At 44.2% G+C, this 21,138-nt stretch overlaps 2 protein-coding genes across 2 annotated transcripts; one reads left to right on the forward strand and one right to left on the reverse strand.

The window, feature by feature from the left end:
- Positions 1–733: 733 nt before the first annotated feature.
- Positions 734–2,649, reverse strand: LOC133740990 (aquaporin NIP1-1-like). Its single transcript, XM_062168918.1, has 5 exons — positions 2,530–2,649; positions 2,185–2,409; positions 1,457–1,654; positions 1,122–1,183; positions 734–944 (listed from the first exon to the last, which is right to left on the reverse strand). Exons 1-5 carry the CDS (start codon positions 2,647–2,649, stop codon positions 734–736), a joined length of 816 nt encoding a protein of 271 aa, XP_062024902.1.
- A 6,164-nt stretch (positions 2,650–8,813) lies between these two features.
- LOC133737620 (uncharacterized) lies at positions 8,814–12,211 on the forward strand. Its single transcript, XM_062165144.1, has 2 exons — positions 8,814–9,098; positions 11,402–12,211. The coding sequence occupies exons 1-2, from the start codon at positions 8,814–8,816 to the stop codon at positions 12,209–12,211; spliced, it is 1,095 nt and encodes a 364-aa protein (XP_062021128.1).
- Positions 12,212–21,138: the final 8,927 nt, after the last annotated feature.

Here is a 21,138-nt window from a genome sequence, read left to right on the forward strand (position 1 = left end):
TAGGCAAAATTTGGGCTAACATTGTGGGCCCCGCTGTTTCTTTATATTTTTTTTTTGATAAAAGTTTCTTTATATGAACATGTATTATGCATTTAAGGAAAACTAATTTATATATATATGTTATTTATAATGTTACTAAATATTAAAACTATATCATTGTAAAGATCTTGTTGAGATCTTCAATATGAGCCCAATATTTGATATGTTTAGAATTTTTAAAATAAATGTGTAATCACTAATTTGTATGATATACTTATTTCCATATAACAAAGTAGACTAGTTTTATTGATAACCTCGTCAAAACCATACTCGAAGATATATTCCGAGCTGGGAAAAAGAGTGGTAGAATGTGACATACTAAAATATGAACAACATAAATTAAAACAACAAAATTATGATGATATTTGATTTTTGGCTTATAGAATTTGGTCTACGGTGGCAGCACCGCTGCTTTTGTTGATAAGCCATGCATATTTGAGAGAATATTATGTTTTTGGTAGGCTAAAAATATTTGACTTTTGACCTACTATGAGGATGCTCTTAACCCCACTTTCAGAGAAAATAAACAAAATGATGGGTAAATGGTCTTTAGAGCATCTCAACAATTTCTCTAAAGTTCACCTCCCTAGGGAAGCTGTCGGAGATTTTTATAGTCTTTACCTCTCTCTTCTCCCTCACCCACAATTAGATCACTTTCTGTCTAACAAATCCCTTATTCTTCTATTTTCATCAATTAGGTACGGCATGCGCCTTTCAAGAAAGAGCCACTCTTGGTGAGCTCACGCAGTGGCTTATCTGTAAATCTGATTACATTGTAGACCAAGGCACCACATACAGCTCCAAGAATTGGTGACACAATATAAATCCACAGGTTTTTGTAATGGTTTGATACTATTGCAGGTCCTAAGCTTCTTGCTGGGTTCATTGATGCTCCTGAAATTGGCCTGCAAAATATGCCCTAATCAGACATACTAATAGAATGAAAAACAAAGTAAGACAAAGTTCTTAGTTTGACCTATGGAAGCTTCCAAAAGGAAGAACATTTCACTATTTATCATTAATTAAATACGGATGGATATGAAGGGATCATATTGTGAAGATATTAATAAGGAAGTTAATACCCTGCAAACAACACATTCAGAAGAACAGTGGAGCCAACCGCAAGCCCAGCAAGCTCTCCGATCTGCATACTCAAACAGTTTTAGAATATTATTAATTAGTGACAGTTTTTAATATAACAGATTTCACGATGCAGACAATTTGGAATATATGGGTCAAATTATGCAATATGATAATATATATATACACAAATCCCAATTATATCAGGCTTCATAAGGTTAAGCAAGTTTATTCACCAGCCCCGTTATCAGGTAGTCATATTAGATAGTTTTTAACTGAAAAACTCTAGAGTTCAGGACCAGTGCTGCAGTAGAGGTACAGGTAGAATAGTACTAACCGCTCTGTTATCAGTAGCAACACCAGAAACAACAAACATGAGGTAAAATGTGATTATGAACTCGATCACGAAAGACTGCAATGGAGTTCCACTAGGGCTTGTTCCTACAAAGTGGTCTTGATGCTTGTTAAACAGTAGTCTAAGTGTACCACTTGCAAATGTTGATCCAAGGACTTGAGCAGCAATATAAGGGGGTACCTATAGAGAGAAAATCAAATAACAAAAAGCACATTGAATTAAAAAGATGGGTATTCATCAAGTTGTGGTTGGTTAATAAGAGACATTGTGGTGTAAATTATGCATGAAGTGCAGGCACTCCTCGATAGCAAGGGCACGTTTTAGATTTGCTAGCATCGAAGTGCTTCCAAGCCATCTATATATAACACATAAAATAACAATTTTTTATTGTAGAAATAATTTTTAGTCAATTTTAGAAGCAATGCCAAACTAGCTGTGAATATACAACACAATTTGTTCATAAGATTTTATTATTCTTTTTTTTTTTTTGGTGAAAGGGGACATGGAGAGTTTGAAGGATCACATATACTCTTGACTAATTAAGCCAAAACTACTAAACAATGCCCTCTGGAAAACTTCTCATTCTTACAGTAATCAAGAAGTTACACATTGATTTTCATACTGCGTTTGGGTAGTTTACGATTTCTAAAGGAAAGATATTAACAAAATAATATCACATGCATGTTTAGTTTGGTTAGCAGTTAGCTCACCTGTTTCCATGGAAATCTCTTGGTGGTAGCAAAAGCAATAGTGACAGCAGGATTGAAATGAGCACCAGAGATGTGACCAACAGAGTAAATCATGACCATCACAACTAGTCCCCAAACTATTGCAATCCCTGGAAACGACACCGTATTTTCTGTGTTCAAATTCACCACCACAGACCCACAACCCGTAAATATCAAAAAGTATGTCCCCAACACCTCAGCAATCACCTGAAAATAAAAAGATCTCAACTTTAAACATTTGATGGAATCATTTTAAAACTGAAAGATCACATTTTTCAATTGTACGCTTGAACCAAAAATTAAGGAAAGTAACAAGATTTATGTCACCTTCTGCATAAAGGGTACACAGAAAAAGCTACTGCTTGATTCTTGGTTGGTATTGGAGCAAGGTTTGTCATTTTCAACATTGAGAACATGGCTTCCACTGGTTGTAAGATTCTTAGCCATGGCTTAAAAGTACTAAAAAAGCTAGGGAATTATAGAGAGAGCAAAGTAAGCCAGAAGGAGAAAATTGCTAGTGTTTTTTTCCCTCCCTTCAATCTTGGAGCGAGAAGATGTTGGCCAGTAGGAAATGCTCTCCTTGGTTTTTATTTGTTTTATCAAAAGGGCTTATGATTCATATGAAGGTTTTCGTAGTAGATATAATTTGTGAACAGAAAAAACGCATTTAAGGCTCCTTCAACTATTACAGAGAAGACATTTATGCCGGTTTCCATATCTTCTAATTACTACTAATTATAGGTACCTTGTTACAATACGGGTCTTAAACAAAATATTGAGGATTTGTTCAATGTCTGAATGACAATGGTCTGAGTTGGCGAACATGTAGAAATAGAAAATGTTGTTAATTCGGATATATATTCTAGATTTCCGTTCAAGAGAAATTAAATGTGTAATCAGATAAGACTAAATTTAAGTGAGAATTAATTTCTTTATTTTGTAATTTTAACTCATTAGAGCTACATTTGGGAAAGCTCTCTGAACAATCTAGAATATGTATCCGAATGTTAATTCGGATATATATTCTTGATTTCCATTCAAGATAAATTAAATGTGTAATCAGATAAGACTAAATTTAAGTGAGAATTAATTTCTTTATTTTGTAATTTTAACTCATTACAGCTACATTTGGGAAAGCTCTCTGAACAATCTCGAATATGTATCCGAATGTTAATTCGGATATATATTCTAAATTTCCGTTCAAGAGAAATTAAATGTGTAATCAGATAAGACTAAATTTAAGTGAGAATTAATTTCTTTATTTTGTAATTTTAACTCATTACAGCTACATTTGGGAAAGCTCTCTGAACAATCTCGAATATGTATCCGAATGTTAATTCGGATATATATTCTAAATTTCCGTTCAAGAGAAATTAAATGTGTAATCAGATAAGACTAAATTTAAGTGAGAATTAATTTCTTTATTTTGTAATTTTAACTCATTAGGGCTACATTTGGGAAAGCTCTCTGAACAATCTCGAATATGTATCCTAATTAAAAGAATCGACAGTATCATTTTTGGTAAAACTAGAAACAATTTTTTTTTTTTTTTTTTTTTTTTTAAGCTAGAGCTCTTTCAGGGCTAAAAACAGAAGTTCTCTTAACCTAACTTCTTGAAGAAAACTAAATTTAAGTAAATTCGTAATCCCTTGCATCTTGCAAATTAGATCTCAATTCCCCCAGTGAGGTTTGTTTGTTGTTCAACAGTTTAATGCTTGATGTTAAAACCACATGTTGAAATGCTAGATGTTAAAACCACATTAGATCCCATATCGGCGAAGACAATCAGCAGTCAAATTATGACGTGCTGAGTTCTGTTGCATAAGCAATACTGGATATATTGGAATGAACGTACAAAGTTCAACCAGAATTTCATAACTGGTGGTGTCACCTATGTGATGTTAATATCAAACCAAGAAGTCTATACAAATAGTCTTCCACACCAGATAAACATGAGCATTTGTTTGAAGGTGGGAGAGTGGTTACCATATTAGCCTGCTATTGGGGCTTACGCATGCGATCCTTGCCTTTCACTACTGTTTGAGCCCAAAAGTAATTTTGGCAAGATCCTTTAGTGGATTTAGCATAACGGGCCGATACCCGCGGCCCAAAAAATAAGCCTACTCGGGTTTGGGTTTCAGCTTCACCCATTCCGTAATCCATGAGGAAAATGAAACCTTATTGGAGTCGGGTAGCGGGGATTGAATAGGAAACTTCAATCAATATCCCTTCTATGACAAGGAACAGTCGAAACCCTAAGTATATATACTAGGTTTCAAGGACGAAGAAGGGACCTCTCTCATATCAATCAATCCTAGCGATTACAGAGCCTCCCCGGAGCAAACCTTCAACCTTGTTGAAACCCGGCGACCGTACTTCCAGTCCCAGTCTCCCCAGGAGCCGACTGCGAGCGCAACCGCCACCGTTACTTCCAGCGAAGCAAGGGTAACGCCCTCGCAACCCAGCGAAGCTAAAGATACGCTTTAGCAAACCCCGTGCTTTCTCAAGATTTCCCAGTGATTGCTCTGCTCAACCTACAACGTTGAGTATCGATTTTGGTGACCGAAGAGATCACACCCAAAGTCCTTATCCGTAAGGCAAAAGTCCTTTTCCGAAAGGCTAGAGAAGAATCCTGTGACGAGGTTGGTGCTCTCCTCGTCCACAGCGCTTGAAGAAGAAGTCAGGTCAAGGGACTACCCCAACGACTGCACCCCGCGGTGCTGGCACGCCTGCGCAATCACTCGCTCAAAAGAGACAGTTTGCAAGCCAACTGGTTTTGGAGCCAAACATTTTGGCACGCCCAGTGGGACCAACTAGTGTCTCTTCGTGAACGTTAGCCATTGGGAAGTCAAGTGAAAACCCTTATAAAAAGGGCTACGCTAACTGCTCCAAGCATAAGACCTCCAGTTACAAACCGCATCCTCGCGCGGATTGTCGTGGTCTTTCTGAAGAACAAGTGACTCAAAGATTTTCTCTTCATCCCCAATTCTCCGATATGTCAACTGAACAGGGAGAGGGTCATTCGACCATTGCTGAAGGTCAAACTGTCACTACTAATCAGGCCAGTGAGCCTGTCACCGCCGCTGTCTCCAATACAGTGGGGAGTGAAGAAGAAGAGGCTTTCATTGAGAAGCCTATTCCAGAGGGAGCGACCGTTGAGGTTGCTTGCGCGATCATTTCGGAAAATATCGAGAACCATAGCAAGAAGATGGCCGCTGATCTGGAAAGGGCAAATGCGAAAACAGACAAGATCTTACGAGAAATAAACCAGCGTATTTCCCAACAAGCTGTGGAAACTGAGCAACTAATGTCACAAACTGAGAGTGCATTAAGGGCTCATGCTACAAGCATCGCAGATGCCCAGAGTCAGCAGCAGAAAAGAATCATTGATGCTCTTGCAAACCATACCAAGCAAACAGCGTCAGATATGGCAGGTCTTCGCAAAGATGGAGCGACCCTTGCAACCGAGGTGGCCATGCAAAGAGCTGAGTTGAACCAAGCCAAAGAAGTGTTGAATAAGACGTTAGGAGATCCTAACGCTATCCTTGGCTCGCTTGGCCAACCTTCTGGTTCAGGTAAATATGTGCCGCCAAATCAGCGCGAGAAGGTTAGTAGCAATACCGCTGCACCTGCTGCATCCGCTGCTACCACGCAATTGAAAGGTAAAGAACAAGCCATGGTCATTGGCGACAGCAAGGAAAAGACCACGCTGTCAGTAGACCTGTAAATGGACCGGATTTGGATCGGATCGACCTAAATCCAAATCCGTTTACTTAAAAAAAAATTCGATCCAAACCGCTCCGTTAACCCGGCGGATCGTTGATAGCTCGATCCAAATCCGTATCCGCCGGATTAACGGATACCCGATCCGCTAATCCGACCCGTTATAATTTCAAATATGTTAAATTTTTAAATAGTAATATTAAATATATATCATGATACCTCATAAGATATTAATAAAATATTAAAACAACATGAAAAGTATCACCAAAAGTAGAATTACATTATCAAAATTCTTAATGCTTCTTGGAATCTGTCCCTTAGATTTCTGCAAAAAATTGTATTAGAAATTCTTCATATTTTATATTTTATATATTTTTTTTAAAATAATAATATATTAATAAAAAATAATATTTTATTATTAAAAAAACGGGCCGGATCATTAACGGATCGGATCGACCTAGATCCGTATTTGATCCGTTAAATAAACGGGTTAACGGATTCGGATCATTAACTGATCAACGGATCAAAACTTTCGATCCAAACCCGTCCAATAGTCACGGATCTGGAGCGGGTCCGGATCAAAATCCGGTCCATTTACAGGTCTAGCTGTCAGGTGGGCAGACTGCTAGACAGAAGCAGCAGGCATCAAAGGGTATTGAAACTTCGTCCGACTCCGCCGTGTTCATTCAGTACGACAGCGATGGGGTAGAGAACGTATATCAAGAGCTGCCAGGAAACTATTATGGGATTGACCAAGCTGGTAACCCGGTCAAGATAACAGCTTTGGCAAAAGAGATGCCTATGCCAGCCGTGACCCTTCAGCAACCAGCTACAGCCCGCGTTGTACAGATAGGAGGAGGGACAGCAGCTGCAAACCAAGCAATACCTGTGCAGGCTGTTCACCATACAGTAGCGACACCACCTCCTCCTCCTCCGGGTCCAGAATATGTGAGACGAGATGAGGTAGAGGAGATGATCAGACTGGCTAACCCTAGGGCCCAGATTGATGGGGTCTATGAGGGACCTTTCCCGCCGCATATAATGCTCGCGCCTTTCCCTCGAGGCTATAAAAATATCATATTTTCTACTTTTTCAGGGGAGGACACCGAGAATGCAATAACCCACTTGGCCAGGTTCAAGGTGCAATGCGGCCAGTACCAGAATGATGACATCCTCAAGTGCATGATCTTTGGCACTTCTCTCTCTGGAGCTGCCTTTAGGTGGTTTTCCAAACTCCGACCAGGGACAGTGGCAGATTGGCCCGCAATGGAAAAGCTCTTTCGAGAAACCTTTGGAGCCATCGAACCTGAGGTGGATTTGGCTTCTCTCACTCAGATGGCGCATCAACCTACTGAGTCTGCAGTCTCATACCTTCAGCGCTTCCAGATCCAGAAGGCCAAACTGAACGTAATCCTGCCTGAGAAAGAATTGATCAAGTTGGCGATCAAGGGATTGGAGCCTCGCCAGCGAAAGAAGCAACATGGCAGCATGATCCAGTCAATGGGAGAGCTTATCACAGAAGTGGGCAGCTTTGAACATCTTCTTAGAGAAACTGATGCAAGGAAGAATGCATCCAAAGGGACATACGTGCCAGGAAAGCATCGCACAGTTGCAGCCCTGCATTACCAGCCAGCTACCTATGACCCTTATTACCATCATCACGAAGAAGAGCTAGTGCAGGAAGAAGATGAAGAAGAGGATAATGACATCGCTGCTTATGAGCTGACAGGGAGGAAGAATCCAGCCTTGAAACAATTGAAAATTTCCAAGGAACCTGTAAAGCTCAAGTCAATGGCCTTCACCAAACCTGAATTCGCAACATATACATATGATGCCAATAAAGCACATGAGATTCTGGATGAGATGATTGCCGCGAAGATGGTGAAGACCGACTTCGGACCTTTTCCGCGACCAGATCAGCTGAAAGGAAAGAAATACTGCAAATTTCACAACCTATGGAATCATAACACAGCTGACTGTGTGAAGCTCAAAGACCAGATTCAGGTATGGCTTAATAATGGCAGTTTGCAGGTGGAAGCTCCAGTAACAGCTGCAGCGCTCGTTGACCTGAACCCTTTTCCTGACACTGGGATCAACATGGTCGATGTGAACTGGGCCAGGCAGCACCACAGGAAACCAACCCTGGATTTGAGCACGAAGGGGAAAGGAGTCCAAGCTGATGATGACAAAATCCCTACAAAGAGAAAGGCTGAACCAGTAGGCCAAGCTTCATCCGTGGTCCTATGCTCGCGATGCAAGGAAGAGTGTGGCATCCAAGTGTCACACGAAGAAGTCGAGCAGACATTTCATTTTGGTTCTCTTCCGCCCATCAAGTGGGCTTCGCCATCGCGAAACTATCAACCTGCCAGTCCAAGAGAAAAGGAGAAAGTGTCATCACCGCCATCTCCAAAGGATTCCAATCTTTTCAAGAAGTTGAGAGCGGCCGCAGTGGATAAAAAACAAGAGGAGCAGGCTAAGATCAAGCATCAAGATGCTCTAACTAAGCCCTATATTCCACCTGCTTCCACCGCCACCATCAAGAGGCGCTAGCTGCTAAACCGTTGATAACTCCTCGTAGCTTCCAGAAGCAAGCGAGCTCAGCACCAGGGGCTTCAAAGCCTAATGTTTTTTGCAGGATTACCGACGAAAGGAGACCTCCCCCAGCTCGAAAGGTGAGCTCGCCAACTAAACGACCACCTGTCAGACGCAAACTGTTTCGTGAAGACCTGGAGGCCAAAGCCTCAGTTTTTGAGAGACTGGGGGGCAAGGACAGGACTTCCGACACTTTACAGTGGAAACCCAAACAGGTCCAGAGTGTAGTAGTCATCCCTTCTGAGGCGAATGTAGTCAAAGAGCCAAAGTCAATTCCTCCTATGCGGATTACCGGAATGCAGGAACATGAGCAATGTGAGATAAAAGGTCTCACTGAAGAATCGTTGGTGGACCGGTTGGCTAAGCAGTTCAACACTGACATCCCTGTCAATGAACTCAAGTTGGATCTAGCTGAGGGCATGGATGAAACAGTCATGACTGATACGTCCTGCAACATGGTTTACGTACTACCCGCAAGGTATGCACTGCCCGTCGCCGCGCAGGATTGCGTGGAAGCTGAGGGAAGTAGCGCACAACCCGTGCAGATTACTTCAGCAGTTACGGCACCTGTGGAAGAGGCTGTCTTTCTTGAAACAGAAGATGCTAACAGCAGCGAATTCTTCATGAGCTTTACCAGGCCAACACCTGCTATGGTCTAACACATGCGACCTTTATACATCACAGCAGAAGTTGGCGGTACCAAAGTTAGCAAGATCATGGTTGACACCGGAGCTGCCGTAAACGTCATCACTACCAGGACCATGCACTTGCTCGGGATCAAGAAAGAGAAGATCCAGTCTACATCCCTTACACTCAAAAACTTCGCGGGGACCGTGACAAAGACTTTAGGTTTACTTTTCTTGCGCATCAAGGTCGGCCCTGCAGAGGGAGTTTATGCTTTCTTCGTGACAGATTGTTATGCAGCTTATAGCGCCATTCTGGGCAGAGACTGGATCCACCGGAGCTATTGTGTTCCGTCAACTTTCCATCAGGAACTCGTTATGTGGAACAGGGAAACAGACAAGGCTGAGGTGATCAAAGCGGACCCTCGTCCATTCCCAGTATCCGCGAATTATGTAGATGCCAGGTATTACTTGGAGCCTATTACTCCATTGCAGGTGAGTGGCATCGATAACAAAGGCCGCCCCACAGGGGTGACGGCCTCTGATTTGGCACAGTGGGGGCTCACGCTCGCAAAAGAGGGCCTAGAGAGGCCTGGCCACGCTGTGCCCAAACCCGTGAACGATTAATGGATTACGACCTTCCGGAGGAAGGGATAGAGGCCCTCCACTCGTTGTATGAACGACTATCATCATACTTAGTGGAGAGAGAGGCCTATGATCGAATCGCGACCTTAGAAGCCGTCAGTGAAGAATTCTCTGATCGCGATCACGAAGATGAGGTCGAAATTCAGCTCGCTCCTGCAGCGCTGGACGATACACCCTCTAAGGTCAGAGACCCTACTGAGAAGGTCAATCTCAGAACAACAGCTGAGCCTATGGAAGTGGCTATCAGCGCTTACTTAGAGCCTAGCGAAAAGCAGAGGCTTATTAAGCTCTTACTGGAGTTCAAAGACTGCTTTGCAGAGAAATATGAAGATATGCCCGGCCTGTCACAGGACTTGGTTTGCCATCAACTGCCAACACTCCCTGACAAGAGGCCTGTGAAGCAAGAACCGCGAAGAATGAATTCAGAAACTCAAGTTCTCGTCAAGGAGGAGGTCGAGAAAATGCATAAATCAGGCATTATCAGGGTGGCCAAATACAATCAGTGGCTCTCCAATATAGTGCCTGTTCACAAGAAAAATGGTAAGATGAGGGTCTGCGTGGATTACAGAGACCTCAATCTCGCGACACCTAAAGATGTTTACCCCATGCCGGTGGCAGATATGTTGGTAGACGCTGTGGCAGGACATGAGTTGTTGTCCTTTATGGATGGCACCGCAGGGTATCACCAGATTCCAGTTGCTGAAGAGGATAGACATAAAACCGCTTTCAGGTGTCCTGGGTTCGCGGGCGTTTTTGAGTATGTGGTTATGCCTTTTGGGCTGAAGAATGCTGGGGCCACTTATCAGAGAGCCATGAACCTGATCTTCCACGATATCCTTGGAAAGATTTTGGAGGTTTACATCGATGATGTGGTGGTGAAATCCAAGACGAGAGGGGATCACATCACAGACCTCAGGAAAGTCTTCGAGCGCATGCGACAACACAAACTTAAGATGAATCCCGCCAAGTGCGTGTTTGGAGTCCAAGCAGGAGATTTCCTGGGGTTCATTGTCCATCAGAGGGGAATTGAGGTCCCTGAAGATAAAGCAAACACAGTCATCAACGCTTCCCCTCCGAGAACGAAGAAGGAGCTACAACGCTTGCTGGGTAAAATTAACTTCCTGCGACGTTTTATTTCTAACTCTGCAGGTAAGATCCAGCCCTTTTCTCCACTATTGAAGTTACAAGAACAGAAAGAGTTTGTCTGGGAATTTCAACATCAAGCGGCTTTCGACAAGATTAAGGCCTATTTAGCAAGCCCACCAGTGCTTTTGCCTCCTCGCGCTGGATTCCCATTGAAGTTATACATTTCAGCAGCTGAGGCTTCCATTGGTAGCCTACTTGCCCAAGATGATGAGGGAGGTGTCGAGCATGCCATCTTTTACCTCAGTCGGACACTTACGGATTGCGAGACAAGGTATACTCCTATGGAAAAGCTGTGTCTCACGCTGTACTTTTCCGCGTGCAAATTGCGACACTACATGTTATCCTTTACTACATGCATCATCGCTCAAACTGACCTGGTCAAGTACATGTTGTCGCGACCTATTCTGAGAGGACGCATTGGCAAGTGGGTATTAGCTCTATCTGAATTCTCGCTACAATACGTTCCACAGAAGGCAGTGAAGGGACAGGCTATTGCAGATTTTCTGGCCCATCATCCTATGCTGGATATTCCCCCAGTGAAGGAATTAGAGATAGCTACCGCCACCGCAATTCGACCAGATTTGGCGTGCATCCCAGAATATGCCATCTGGCATCAAGCTACAATCTCCTTGCAACCCTGGGTATTATTTTTTGATGGTTCCAGAACCGAAACGCTAGCAGGGGCAGGGATTGTACTGGAAAACCCAGCAGGTGATCGTTTCTCTTATTCTTTCCAATTGGAGTTCAAGTGCACAAATAATCAAGCCGAGTATGAAGCCCTCATCATTGGGTTGGAAGTGTTATTGGAATTGGGAGTGAGAGACGTTCAGGTTCGCGGTGACTCTCTGCTCGTGATAAGTCAGCTCCAAGAGAAATACAGGTGCGTAAGCTGTCTGCTCATTCCTTATTTGAATCGCGCCATCAAGCTTTTGGATCAATTTGATGACGCGGATTTGGAACACATACCTCGCGAGCGCAATTTTGCGGCCAACGAGCTTGCTCAGCTGGCCACAGGCATCACATTGAAGTATGGGGTTCGCGAGCGCATTCTGAAAGTCGAACGTCGCACGTTGCCTTCGTGGCTTGCACGGCTTGACCCGCCAGACGATCCGGTTGTCGCAGTCCTGGAGCCTATTGACGTCGATTGGCGAGTTCCATTGATCAATTACCTCAAGCAACCAGACCCTACGACAGACAGGAAGATACGTTTTCTTGCCTTAAACTATTTCCTCAGGGGTGACGAGTTGCGACGACGTGGGAAAGATGGCATAGACTTCTGATGTGTCTATGGCCGCGAAGCAAAGCGCTTAATGCGAGAAACACATGCAGGAGTATGTGGCGCCCATCAAGCGAGTCCTAAAATGCGCTGGCTTATTCGCAGACATGGGTATTGTTGGCCCAGCATTTTGAAGGACTGTATCACGTTCGCGAAGGGATGTCAAGAGTGCCAGGCACACGGTCCGGTGCAACACGTTCCCAATATTCCCATGCAGCCTATTATCAAACCTTGGCCTGCACGAGGCTGGGCATTGGACTTGATTGGGATGATTCACCCTCATTCTTCCCTCCAACACAAGTTCATCATTGTGGCCACTGATTTCTTTACCAAATGGGTCGAAGCTGAGCCTTTGACAGAGGCTTCAGGTGCCACTATTAGACAATTTATCTTTCAGAACATCATTTGCAGGTTTGGCATCCCTGAAGTGCTTGTCTCAGACAGGGGAGCCGCGTTCATGGGCGGTGCGGTAGAGAACCTCGTCAACGACTTGGGCATCCAGTTTGTCCACAGTACACCATATTACGCTTAGTTCAATGGTCAAGCAGAGGCCAGTAACAAGATTATTATCACCATTATCAAGAAGATGCTTGCCGAAAACCCTCGCTTGTGGCACACAACGTTGTATGAGACTCTTTGGGCTTATCGCACATCCAAGAGAAACCCTACTGCTACAACACCCTATGCACTAATGTTTGGGCATGACGTCGTCTTACCCCTAGAAATCAACGTTCAATCCTTGCGCGTCCAGGATCAGCATCACCTAATTGGCGAAGATTACGTTCAAGCAATGTGGCAAGAGCATGAGGACCTGAGCGAGCAGCGCTTGGCGTCTTTGGACACTTTAGTGATGGAAAAACAGCGTATCGCCCGCGCCTATGATAAGAGGACACGTGGCCGCAGTTATAAGGAAGGCGACCTTGTTTGGAAAGCAGTTCTGCCCTTTGGCGAGAAATTGACTGGTCGCGGTAAATGGACTCCACGATGGGAAGGACCCTTTGTTGTTCACCGCATTCTGGAGCGCGGGACTTTTCACCTCAAAGATTTGGATGGCGACATCCATCGCAATCCCATCAACGGGCGCTTCCTGAAGAAGTATTACCCTAGTGTTTGGGAATACGAGGACCCTCCAGATCCTCCTTCTTTCCAGACTGGGGGGCAACCATAGTCTTCCTCGGCTCCCATCATCCCTTTAGGCCTTTCCTGTGGCCTTTGTTTCATGGATTTGCTTCGCCTACGAATACTAGGGGGCAACACTCTATACATTTATTTTACAGAATCCCTTGACAACATGTGTTGAGAATTATATGTAATGGCCTATACATGAGGCTTTATTTTGGTGAACAGTTTACATTTTCAAATTCATAGACAATATGTGTCGAGAATATATATATATATAATGGCCTATACATGAGGCCTTATTTTATAACAGTTTTTTGAAGAATATTCAGAAACTTTCATTCATAAAGTGGCTTTGTGGCCAGAAGCATTACAAATCAAGATAATTACATTCACGGTTTACAAGGCCAAAAGTGGCTTAATAATCATAAGAGTTGTAGATCTGCTAAAAATTTCTGGATCTTGTGATCTTGGGGTGACAAAGGGGGTGGTTGAGCTTTGGTCATGAATACTCTTCCTCTCTTCACCCACATGCTCCTTTGATGTGAGTCACAGCTGCTCTCATTTGTACTGGAGGCAGAAGGAAGGAAATAATCCATCCTAAACCTTCTAATGGATTACCCTCCGAGATGGAGATGGTTTGCAGGAGAGTGCGACTCACAACCACATCTACCTCCAGGGGAATGACAGAAGTCTGACAGTCTGTTCCCGGAGGTAGGCTGCGAAAAAAGAACAGCCGGCCTCGAGTGGCCTTCCTCCCTTCTTTCGCCTGCTCCAACGCGAGAAATTTAAGGAGAGGGGTCCCTCAGAATCAGGTTCCGCCGCGTTAGGAGCGCCGCGTGTTCTTCAACCTAATGGAAACCGGGGAATTCCATCCGGATTTCCAGAGACCAAAGACATGCGGATGGACCTGAGATAAGGCCATAAGACCTACCCAGGCAGTGAGATTAAGCCATAAAACCTAAAGATTTGAGGTTGAGGCTGAGATCGTGAGGAGAAGATTTCAGAAACAAAAGGAAGAGAAGTAGGGTTTGTGAAACTATTACTGTCAAAGCCATATTTGCTTGAGTTTGTCTTCTCGAAGCGCAGGTATTTATAGGACCAGTCTCAGTGGTCTTAACTGCGCGTTGGGCAGTTGGAATATGTTCAACGCCATCAATATGAATATCGTTGGAATTGAATGCAAAGATCTCGGAAATGAAGATAATTGAAAGCGCGTGGGAAGCGGGACAGTTTCCAAGGAGGTAACCGCTCTGTTTCGAGATTATCTTTTCAAAACAGTTTCAAAAGCAATAAAAGAAAGTTAAATGCTAAATTGCTTGAAAAATAAATTGAACAGATATTTGGGCCAAGCAATGTGGGCTAAATATTTAGATAATTAATAATTATATTGTTCATACAAATATGGGCCTGAGATTAGAATATCAGAGGTCCAGAAGTCTTCGACCTGCATGGTTCAAGCGAAGAAAGAGCTAGTCCAGGCGAAAACTAGCATCCGCGGCGGCTTGTGCGGCTTGTTGGGCAGCCACTCGAGCTTGAGCCAGTTCTTGGGACAGCACCTCGAAGGCAGCAAGGGGTTGTTCTAATTGAGGCTCCGCATGGACGAGCCTAGCAGTGACATCAGTCAACCGGGCCTGAAGGGCCTGAATCTGGGACCTTAAATGGTTCCTCTCGATCGTCAGGTCCCTGATGAGGTCAGCTTGGTCACCCAAGAAATCGCGCGCGTTGTCTGTTCGATGAGTAAGGGCCTGGTAATGTGCTTCGGTCTGCCTGGCTTGAGCGCTCGCGACCGTCCTCTCATTGAGCCCTTGTGGGAGTTGCTGCAACAGCTGGTTAACCTCGTGAAATTGATCTTCAGACACGGCGCCTTCGCGGAGAAGCACTCTCAGATATTCCAAAAATTTCGCGGGCGCCCCAGGGATTAAAATATCAGGGCCCAAGAGGCGACGAAGACCTTCTTTGGCGTCGTCTACAACCCCATGTGGGGTCACTTCAAGCACGCGAGCTAACCATTCTAAAGTGGACGGAGTGGGTTCCTCAGCAACAGGGGCTTCAAGAGGCTCCGCAACAGGTACTGCTTCTGGCATGGGCTCAGGCAGTACTCCTATCTCCTCGACTTCAATGACTTGGGGGGCATGAGGAGCAGGTTCTTCACCAACCACATTGGGAGCGGGTTCAGCAGGAACCTCATCCGTTATTTCTCTGACTACCGTTTCTGCATTGGGACCCTGGAAAGAAACATCTTCAGAATAACCGAATCAAGGATAAAGATAAAATTTCTGGTTATAAGAAATACCTCTTCAGCTGGTAGTTCGCGGGAGTCTGCTGTTGGTATTGGGGCAGTCTCACCGGAAGTTGGACCTGAGTCGGGTACTCCTGATCCTAGAAGGAGAATTGGTTGCTCGCGGGGAATAGGGAGAAGTGGCAGCCCTTCTTCAGGCTCATGCGAACTGTCACCTACGACTTGTGCCGGAATTACAACCAACTGCATGTTGCTTGCAGCATTGATTGCAGAGGGAGAGTCACCAATGTTTTCTTGGGCTGACGTGCCAGATACACCTTCGCCGGCGGCAGAGGAGCCTTCTCCAACTGGCCTCGGAAACCTGTGACGGACCTGAAGCAGAGAAACGTTATTACATATGGCAAAACAAAGGGTCAATACCCGCTTTAGAGAGGAATTTTACCGATCGATCAGCGACTGGTTCATCTGTTGCCCAAAGACCAGTCCGGAATTCAGCGCGACTGCGTTTGCGTGCTAAAGCAGCAGCGATCTGGTAAACAAATCAAATTAGAATTTGAGAAGGCTGCCAAATTATGCGTGTTGAGAAGAAAGTCCTTACAGTTTGAGGATCATCATCATCAGAGGAGGAGTCCTCTACTTCAAGCGTGCTCAGCTTTGCTTTCTGTTTAGCGGCCGGGCCAGTGGCCGGAGGAACACCTGCGGCGCGATGGCTTGAAGACGGTGCGCGCCCCCGTTATGAACTTTGAGTTAAGAGTTTGGAGTTGAAAATGATCAAGGAAACAACGAATATGAACTTACCTCTGGAGGGGGCTCGCGAATTACAATTCCAGCTTGAACCAAGCGTGGGGCTCGCGCGGGTCGCGGAGCCGGTTCAGGTGGTGGAGGTCTTTCTTCATTTTCATGGAAGCGAGCGAGCTCTTCAATGTCAGCATCATAAGGATATCTCAGTTCTTCAAAGATGGCCGCGAAGAGTTCGTCATCTCTTTGCCTCTAGCAGTTAACAGAGACTTCCTTCCACCATTGATCATAATCTTCAGCGGTCCCGTCTATGGGGACGATATCAGCCGCCCAGTCAGGGAGATCGACCAGCGCGAGCATGCTTTGTTCGGGTGGAGGTCCAGTTAAGGGGCCAATCCGGCGCCAAGAAGTGTTGTGGTTCCAGGCATCATAGAGGGGAAATGGCACCAATTGGACGAGGCCGAACTGGCGAGCAAAGTGATTGGGAGCATAAAGCTCATAGGTGAGTTCATCAACAACGAGCCTAATATCTGAACAAGAGATCGCGCGGCGAAAAGCCAAGCGCGCGCGATCGCTATAACCAGGTGCTCTGGGAAGGAACCCATTTTCAAGAGGAGCGGGGAATCTCCTATTAAGTATTAAATCACAGTACGGCATTTCATGCAGGAGATACAAGTATGAGAAGCACTCAGAATATGGTGGAGATATGTACCTCGGCTCACGACAAAACCATTGACCAATAAGGGCATCAGATGGTGGTAATAGAGGAATGTCGTCACGGCGGAAGAATGGAAAGTAGGTTTGAATCCAGAAGTCGAGAATCCAAAAGGGGCCAGAAATGCTAGTCTCGAAGGGATGCATTGTGGCCTGGTATAAAGTGCGATAGAGGGCACCCAGCGCTGGTTGTCCTAGCCCCACGCGGCGGCCGTTGTAGAGGACCGTTGCTAGAAGAGTCCAAGCACCAGTGGGCTTACAAGCAGAAGTACAGAAAATAAACTTGCAGAGCCAGTACTCCAGGAAAGCAATACCACCAGTCGCATTGCGCTCTTTGCGATAGTGGGTCACCCACCGCGGATAGGAACCGCTGTGAGCACTGCGACTTGTTTGGGCCATGGTGGCGGTGAAGGTGTCAGAATCAAATTGGCCATGCAGGTAGGGCTCGCCATCGATGGGTAATCCAGTAATGGTGAGGATATCCAACAATGTTATACTCATTTGGCCAAATCGAAAATCAAAGGTGTTGGTGGTAGTATGCCAAAAGCAAAGAAAGGCAGCGAGTGGTGAGCGATTCCCACCGCGAGGAAGGCGAAAGCATAAATCGATGGTGTGGGTAATACCTGCCCTGTTCCAGCGAGCCAAATCTCTTGCTCTTACTTCACGATACCAGGAAAGCTCATCTGGACTGATTTTGGACGGCCAATGCCCTATTTTCGCTCGATGATTGTGTGCACCCCAACTGCTGAAATCTGCAGGGGTCCTCCGGAGGACTTGGGCGGGTTGACGAATGGGCAGACTATAGAGGACGATGGCGTCGTCAGGAATGGAGTCTCGCGGTGTCGAACCCAGCCCGACGTGATGATTTGAAAACCTGAGAAGCAAAGGTCTCTGGACTGAAGTATGAGCGCGACAGCGGGCACCGATTTTGATTCCCCAGGTGCGAGCGATGCCTTCAGTAAGTTCTTCTTCTTGATCGATGATCACCTTCTTTGGCGGAGCCATTTCTGGGTTTCTGCAAAGTGGGTTTGGAGCAGGAGTCTTTCTGGGTTTTAGAGACTGGAAGGGTTTTGATGTGACAGGCCTAGGGTGGCTGCGATATTTAAATAAAAGATTTTGTGAGGGAAACGATGCGACGAAAAGACGTTTTGCCAAGCGAATAGACGCAACCCTCATTAATTGCATCGTTTCGATCATCAGACGTGTCGTTTTAAGTCCCCTTCAATCAGTTATAAATATGGGCCTGATATCGGGGCCTGGGGGGCAATGTTTGAGCCCAAAAGTAATTTTGGCAAGATCCTTTAGTGGATTTAGCATAACGGGCCGATACCCGCGGCCCAAAAAATAAGCCTACTCGGGTTTGGGTTTCAGCTTCACCCATTCCGTAATCCATGAGGAAAACGAAACCTTATTGGAGTCGGGTAGCGGGGATTGAATAGGAAACTTCAATCAATATCCCTTCTATGACAAGGAACAGTCGAAACCCTAAGTATATATACTAGGTTTCAAGGACGAAGAAGGGACCTCTCTCATATCAATCAATCCAAGCGATTAAAGAGCCTCCCCGGAGCAAACCTTCAACCTTGTTGAAACCCGGCGACCGTACTTCCAGTCCCAGTCTCCCCAGGAGCCGACTGCGAGCGCAACCGCCACCGTTACTTCCAGCGAAGCAAGGGTAACGCCCTCGCAACCCAGCGAAGCTAAAGATACGCTTTAGCAAACCCCGTGCTTTCTCAAGATTTCCCAGTGATTGCTCTGCTCAACCTACAACGTTGAGTATCGATTTTGGTGACCGAAGAGATCACACCCAAAGTCCTTATCCGTAAGGCAAAAGTCCTTTTCCGAAAGGCTAGAGAAGAATCCTGTGACGAGGTTGGTGCTCTCCTCGTCCACAGCGCTTGAAGAAGAAGTCAGGTCAAGGGACTACCCCAACGACTGCACCCCGCGGTGCTGGCACGCCTGCTCAATCACTCGCTCAAAAGAGACAGTTTGCAAGCCAACTGGTTTTGGAGCCAAACAACTACTGCAAGGCTTGGCTCGCCCTACCAAGTCCAGTTCAAGTTACAATAGTGGGGCTGCTTACCACAAAGTTGATTTTCCCTTGCTCTTGTTGCATTATGTTTAGTATATTTTTGTTCTGAATATGTGAAGACATGAGATATATTGTTCTTAATTACAGATATCAACATATGGTTAGTCATTGTTGTTCATAACAGAGATCCATTCTATCTTGTAATCATTCTCATTCTATTTTGAGCATAGCGCTCCTACTCCTCCTCCTTTTTCATCGTCGTTGGTCTTTTTGACATAACATTCTCGGCCACCTCCGGTCTGGTAGGAAAGAAACCTGTAGCCAGTGACCAGCTCCGCTATGGAGCCTTGGAGGTATCCTGAAATCCGCTCCTTAGCTATAACGTTCCAGAGTCCGAACAGACACTAACCGTCTCCAATTCTAAAAATTAATTGGACCTTCAAGGGAGTACTCATGTATTAATGCAACCAGCTAGATATACGTGTTCACTGATTTTCGGTCCTTGTGTAGTCCTCACATGAAATTGGAGTGTCAAATCAAGGTTCGAAGTTGGTTGGCTATGTTAATTTGTTTCCTGCATAAAGTTAATTAATGAAATTAGTGGTTAGATACAATCCACAGAGAGAGCAAAGACTTGGATTAAAACAATCTTTGCACTTGGGGCTGTTCAACTTGGGAATAGAAATGAAAACTCAACAGACTACTCCTTTCTGTATTTCTTTTAAAAGTACATGTATAAAAATGTTCACCTTCTGTTAGTTTTCAATTTACTAATGATTAATATTGAAAACTTTTAACTTTTCAGCTTTCTGTGGTAAAGTTTGGTTGGCAAGCACTTAACTTCAACACTGGATAATTGTTATTGGTTATTTGACGACTTTATCTATTCAACATAAGTATGATGCTGTTGAGTTTTTGGCCATTTGTTATAAAATCCAAAGTCTTTTCTGTATTAGGTGGAAAATCAACTTTCATTGATTTTGTTTTGAATGTTGGTCGCTTTGCAAGAGTGATGAACATTTGACTCTGCTTCTAAAAGTTTATGTATCACACTGTGCAAGTTCACATCCTTCAGGTTATTCACTTATGGAAGACTCCACGGCTTGGTTTTTCATTATTTTATGTGATAAGCAAGAGAAAAAGTATCTATTAATTTCACCTAACATTACTCATGCTATTATGACATTATATTTGCGATATTTGTTTAGTTTAATATGCAGTTCTGGTCTTCTAAGGATATCGAGTTTAGATATGTAAGTTTAGCTTGTGGATGGATTAAAGTTGCAACGGAACTTAACTTCACATATAAGAGCAACTACTTTGGTTCTTTTTTTTTGAGAAGACAACTACTTTGGTTCTTGATTTGCATAATTATTGCACTAAAACTGTTACTTGTTGAGCCTTCTAATGGCAACACTGTTATTGGATTGGAATTCATTTCCGCAAGCGGGCTACAAGCTTAACTAAGCATGCCATCTCTAGTGAGGCCTAAAAGAAGAGCTGTGCTACGAGTTTTGGAGCTCGAGTGTTCATACAGATCCTGGCAAAGTTATAAGGCACTACTAGAATAAGTGAATCACACCACACTTATTAGACAACACATTGATAAACCTCTCAACAGGCTTTTATGGTTAGCTCTTCAGGCATACCCTACCAAATTCTCTATGGATTATTAATAAACATTTTTACAACATGATTTGCGCCAGGCATTCTCTACCAAATCTGGTTCGAATCTTGGTCGTATTATTTATAAACATTTTTACACCATGATTTACACCATGTTTTGTTTTTGCTTCGATTTTAGTTTGATAAACAGTTTATTGTATTATTGTTATTATTATTATTATTATTAATTGTCGGCCATTCTGCGAAGTACTGTTAGCTGATAACTACTAGCAAAACAAGTATCTCACACGGTTTTAGGAGTCCGTGTGAAAATTTGTAGTGGACCCCACGAATAGCCCACATGCGTTGTGATATTTTAATGTTTCAATCAGTGTGAAACAGCTTCCCAACCCCACTGATTTCAATGTGGAAAAGTAATGGCATTTAAAAAAAAAACAAATTCTGCAAATTAAAAAACAAA

This window comes from Rosa rugosa, chromosome 3, assembly GCF_958449725.1.
Source record: "Rosa rugosa chromosome 3, drRosRugo1.1, whole genome shotgun sequence".
Classification (NCBI taxonomy): domain Eukaryota; kingdom Viridiplantae; phylum Streptophyta; class Magnoliopsida; order Rosales; family Rosaceae; genus Rosa; species Rosa rugosa.

What these genes read in the sequence shown, in the direction of transcription:
- LOC133740990 (XM_062168918.1), bottom strand. Translation starts at nt 2,649, where the DNA reads ATGGCTAAGAATCTTACAACCAGTGGAAGCCATGTTCTCAATGTTGAA. An exon ending in GTGTACCCTTTATGCAGAAG is followed by an intron (nt 2,410 to 2,529) that starts GTGACATAAATC and finishes TTTTATTTTCAG; the next exon opens with GTGATTGCTGAGGTGTTGGG. An exon ending in AGAGATTTCCATGGAAACAG is followed by an intron (nt 1,655 to 2,184) that starts GTGAGCTAACTG and finishes TTCTCTCTATAG; the next exon opens with GTACCCCCTTATATTGCTGC.
- LOC133737620 (XM_062165144.1), top strand. Translation starts at nt 8,814, where the DNA reads ATGCAGGAACATGAGCAATGTGAGATAAAAGGTCTCACTGAAGAATCG. An exon ending in CGGCACCTGTGGAAGAGGCT is followed by an intron (nt 9,099 to 11,401) that starts GTCTTTCTTGAA and finishes TACGTTCCACAG; the next exon opens with AAGGCAGTGAAGGGACAGGC.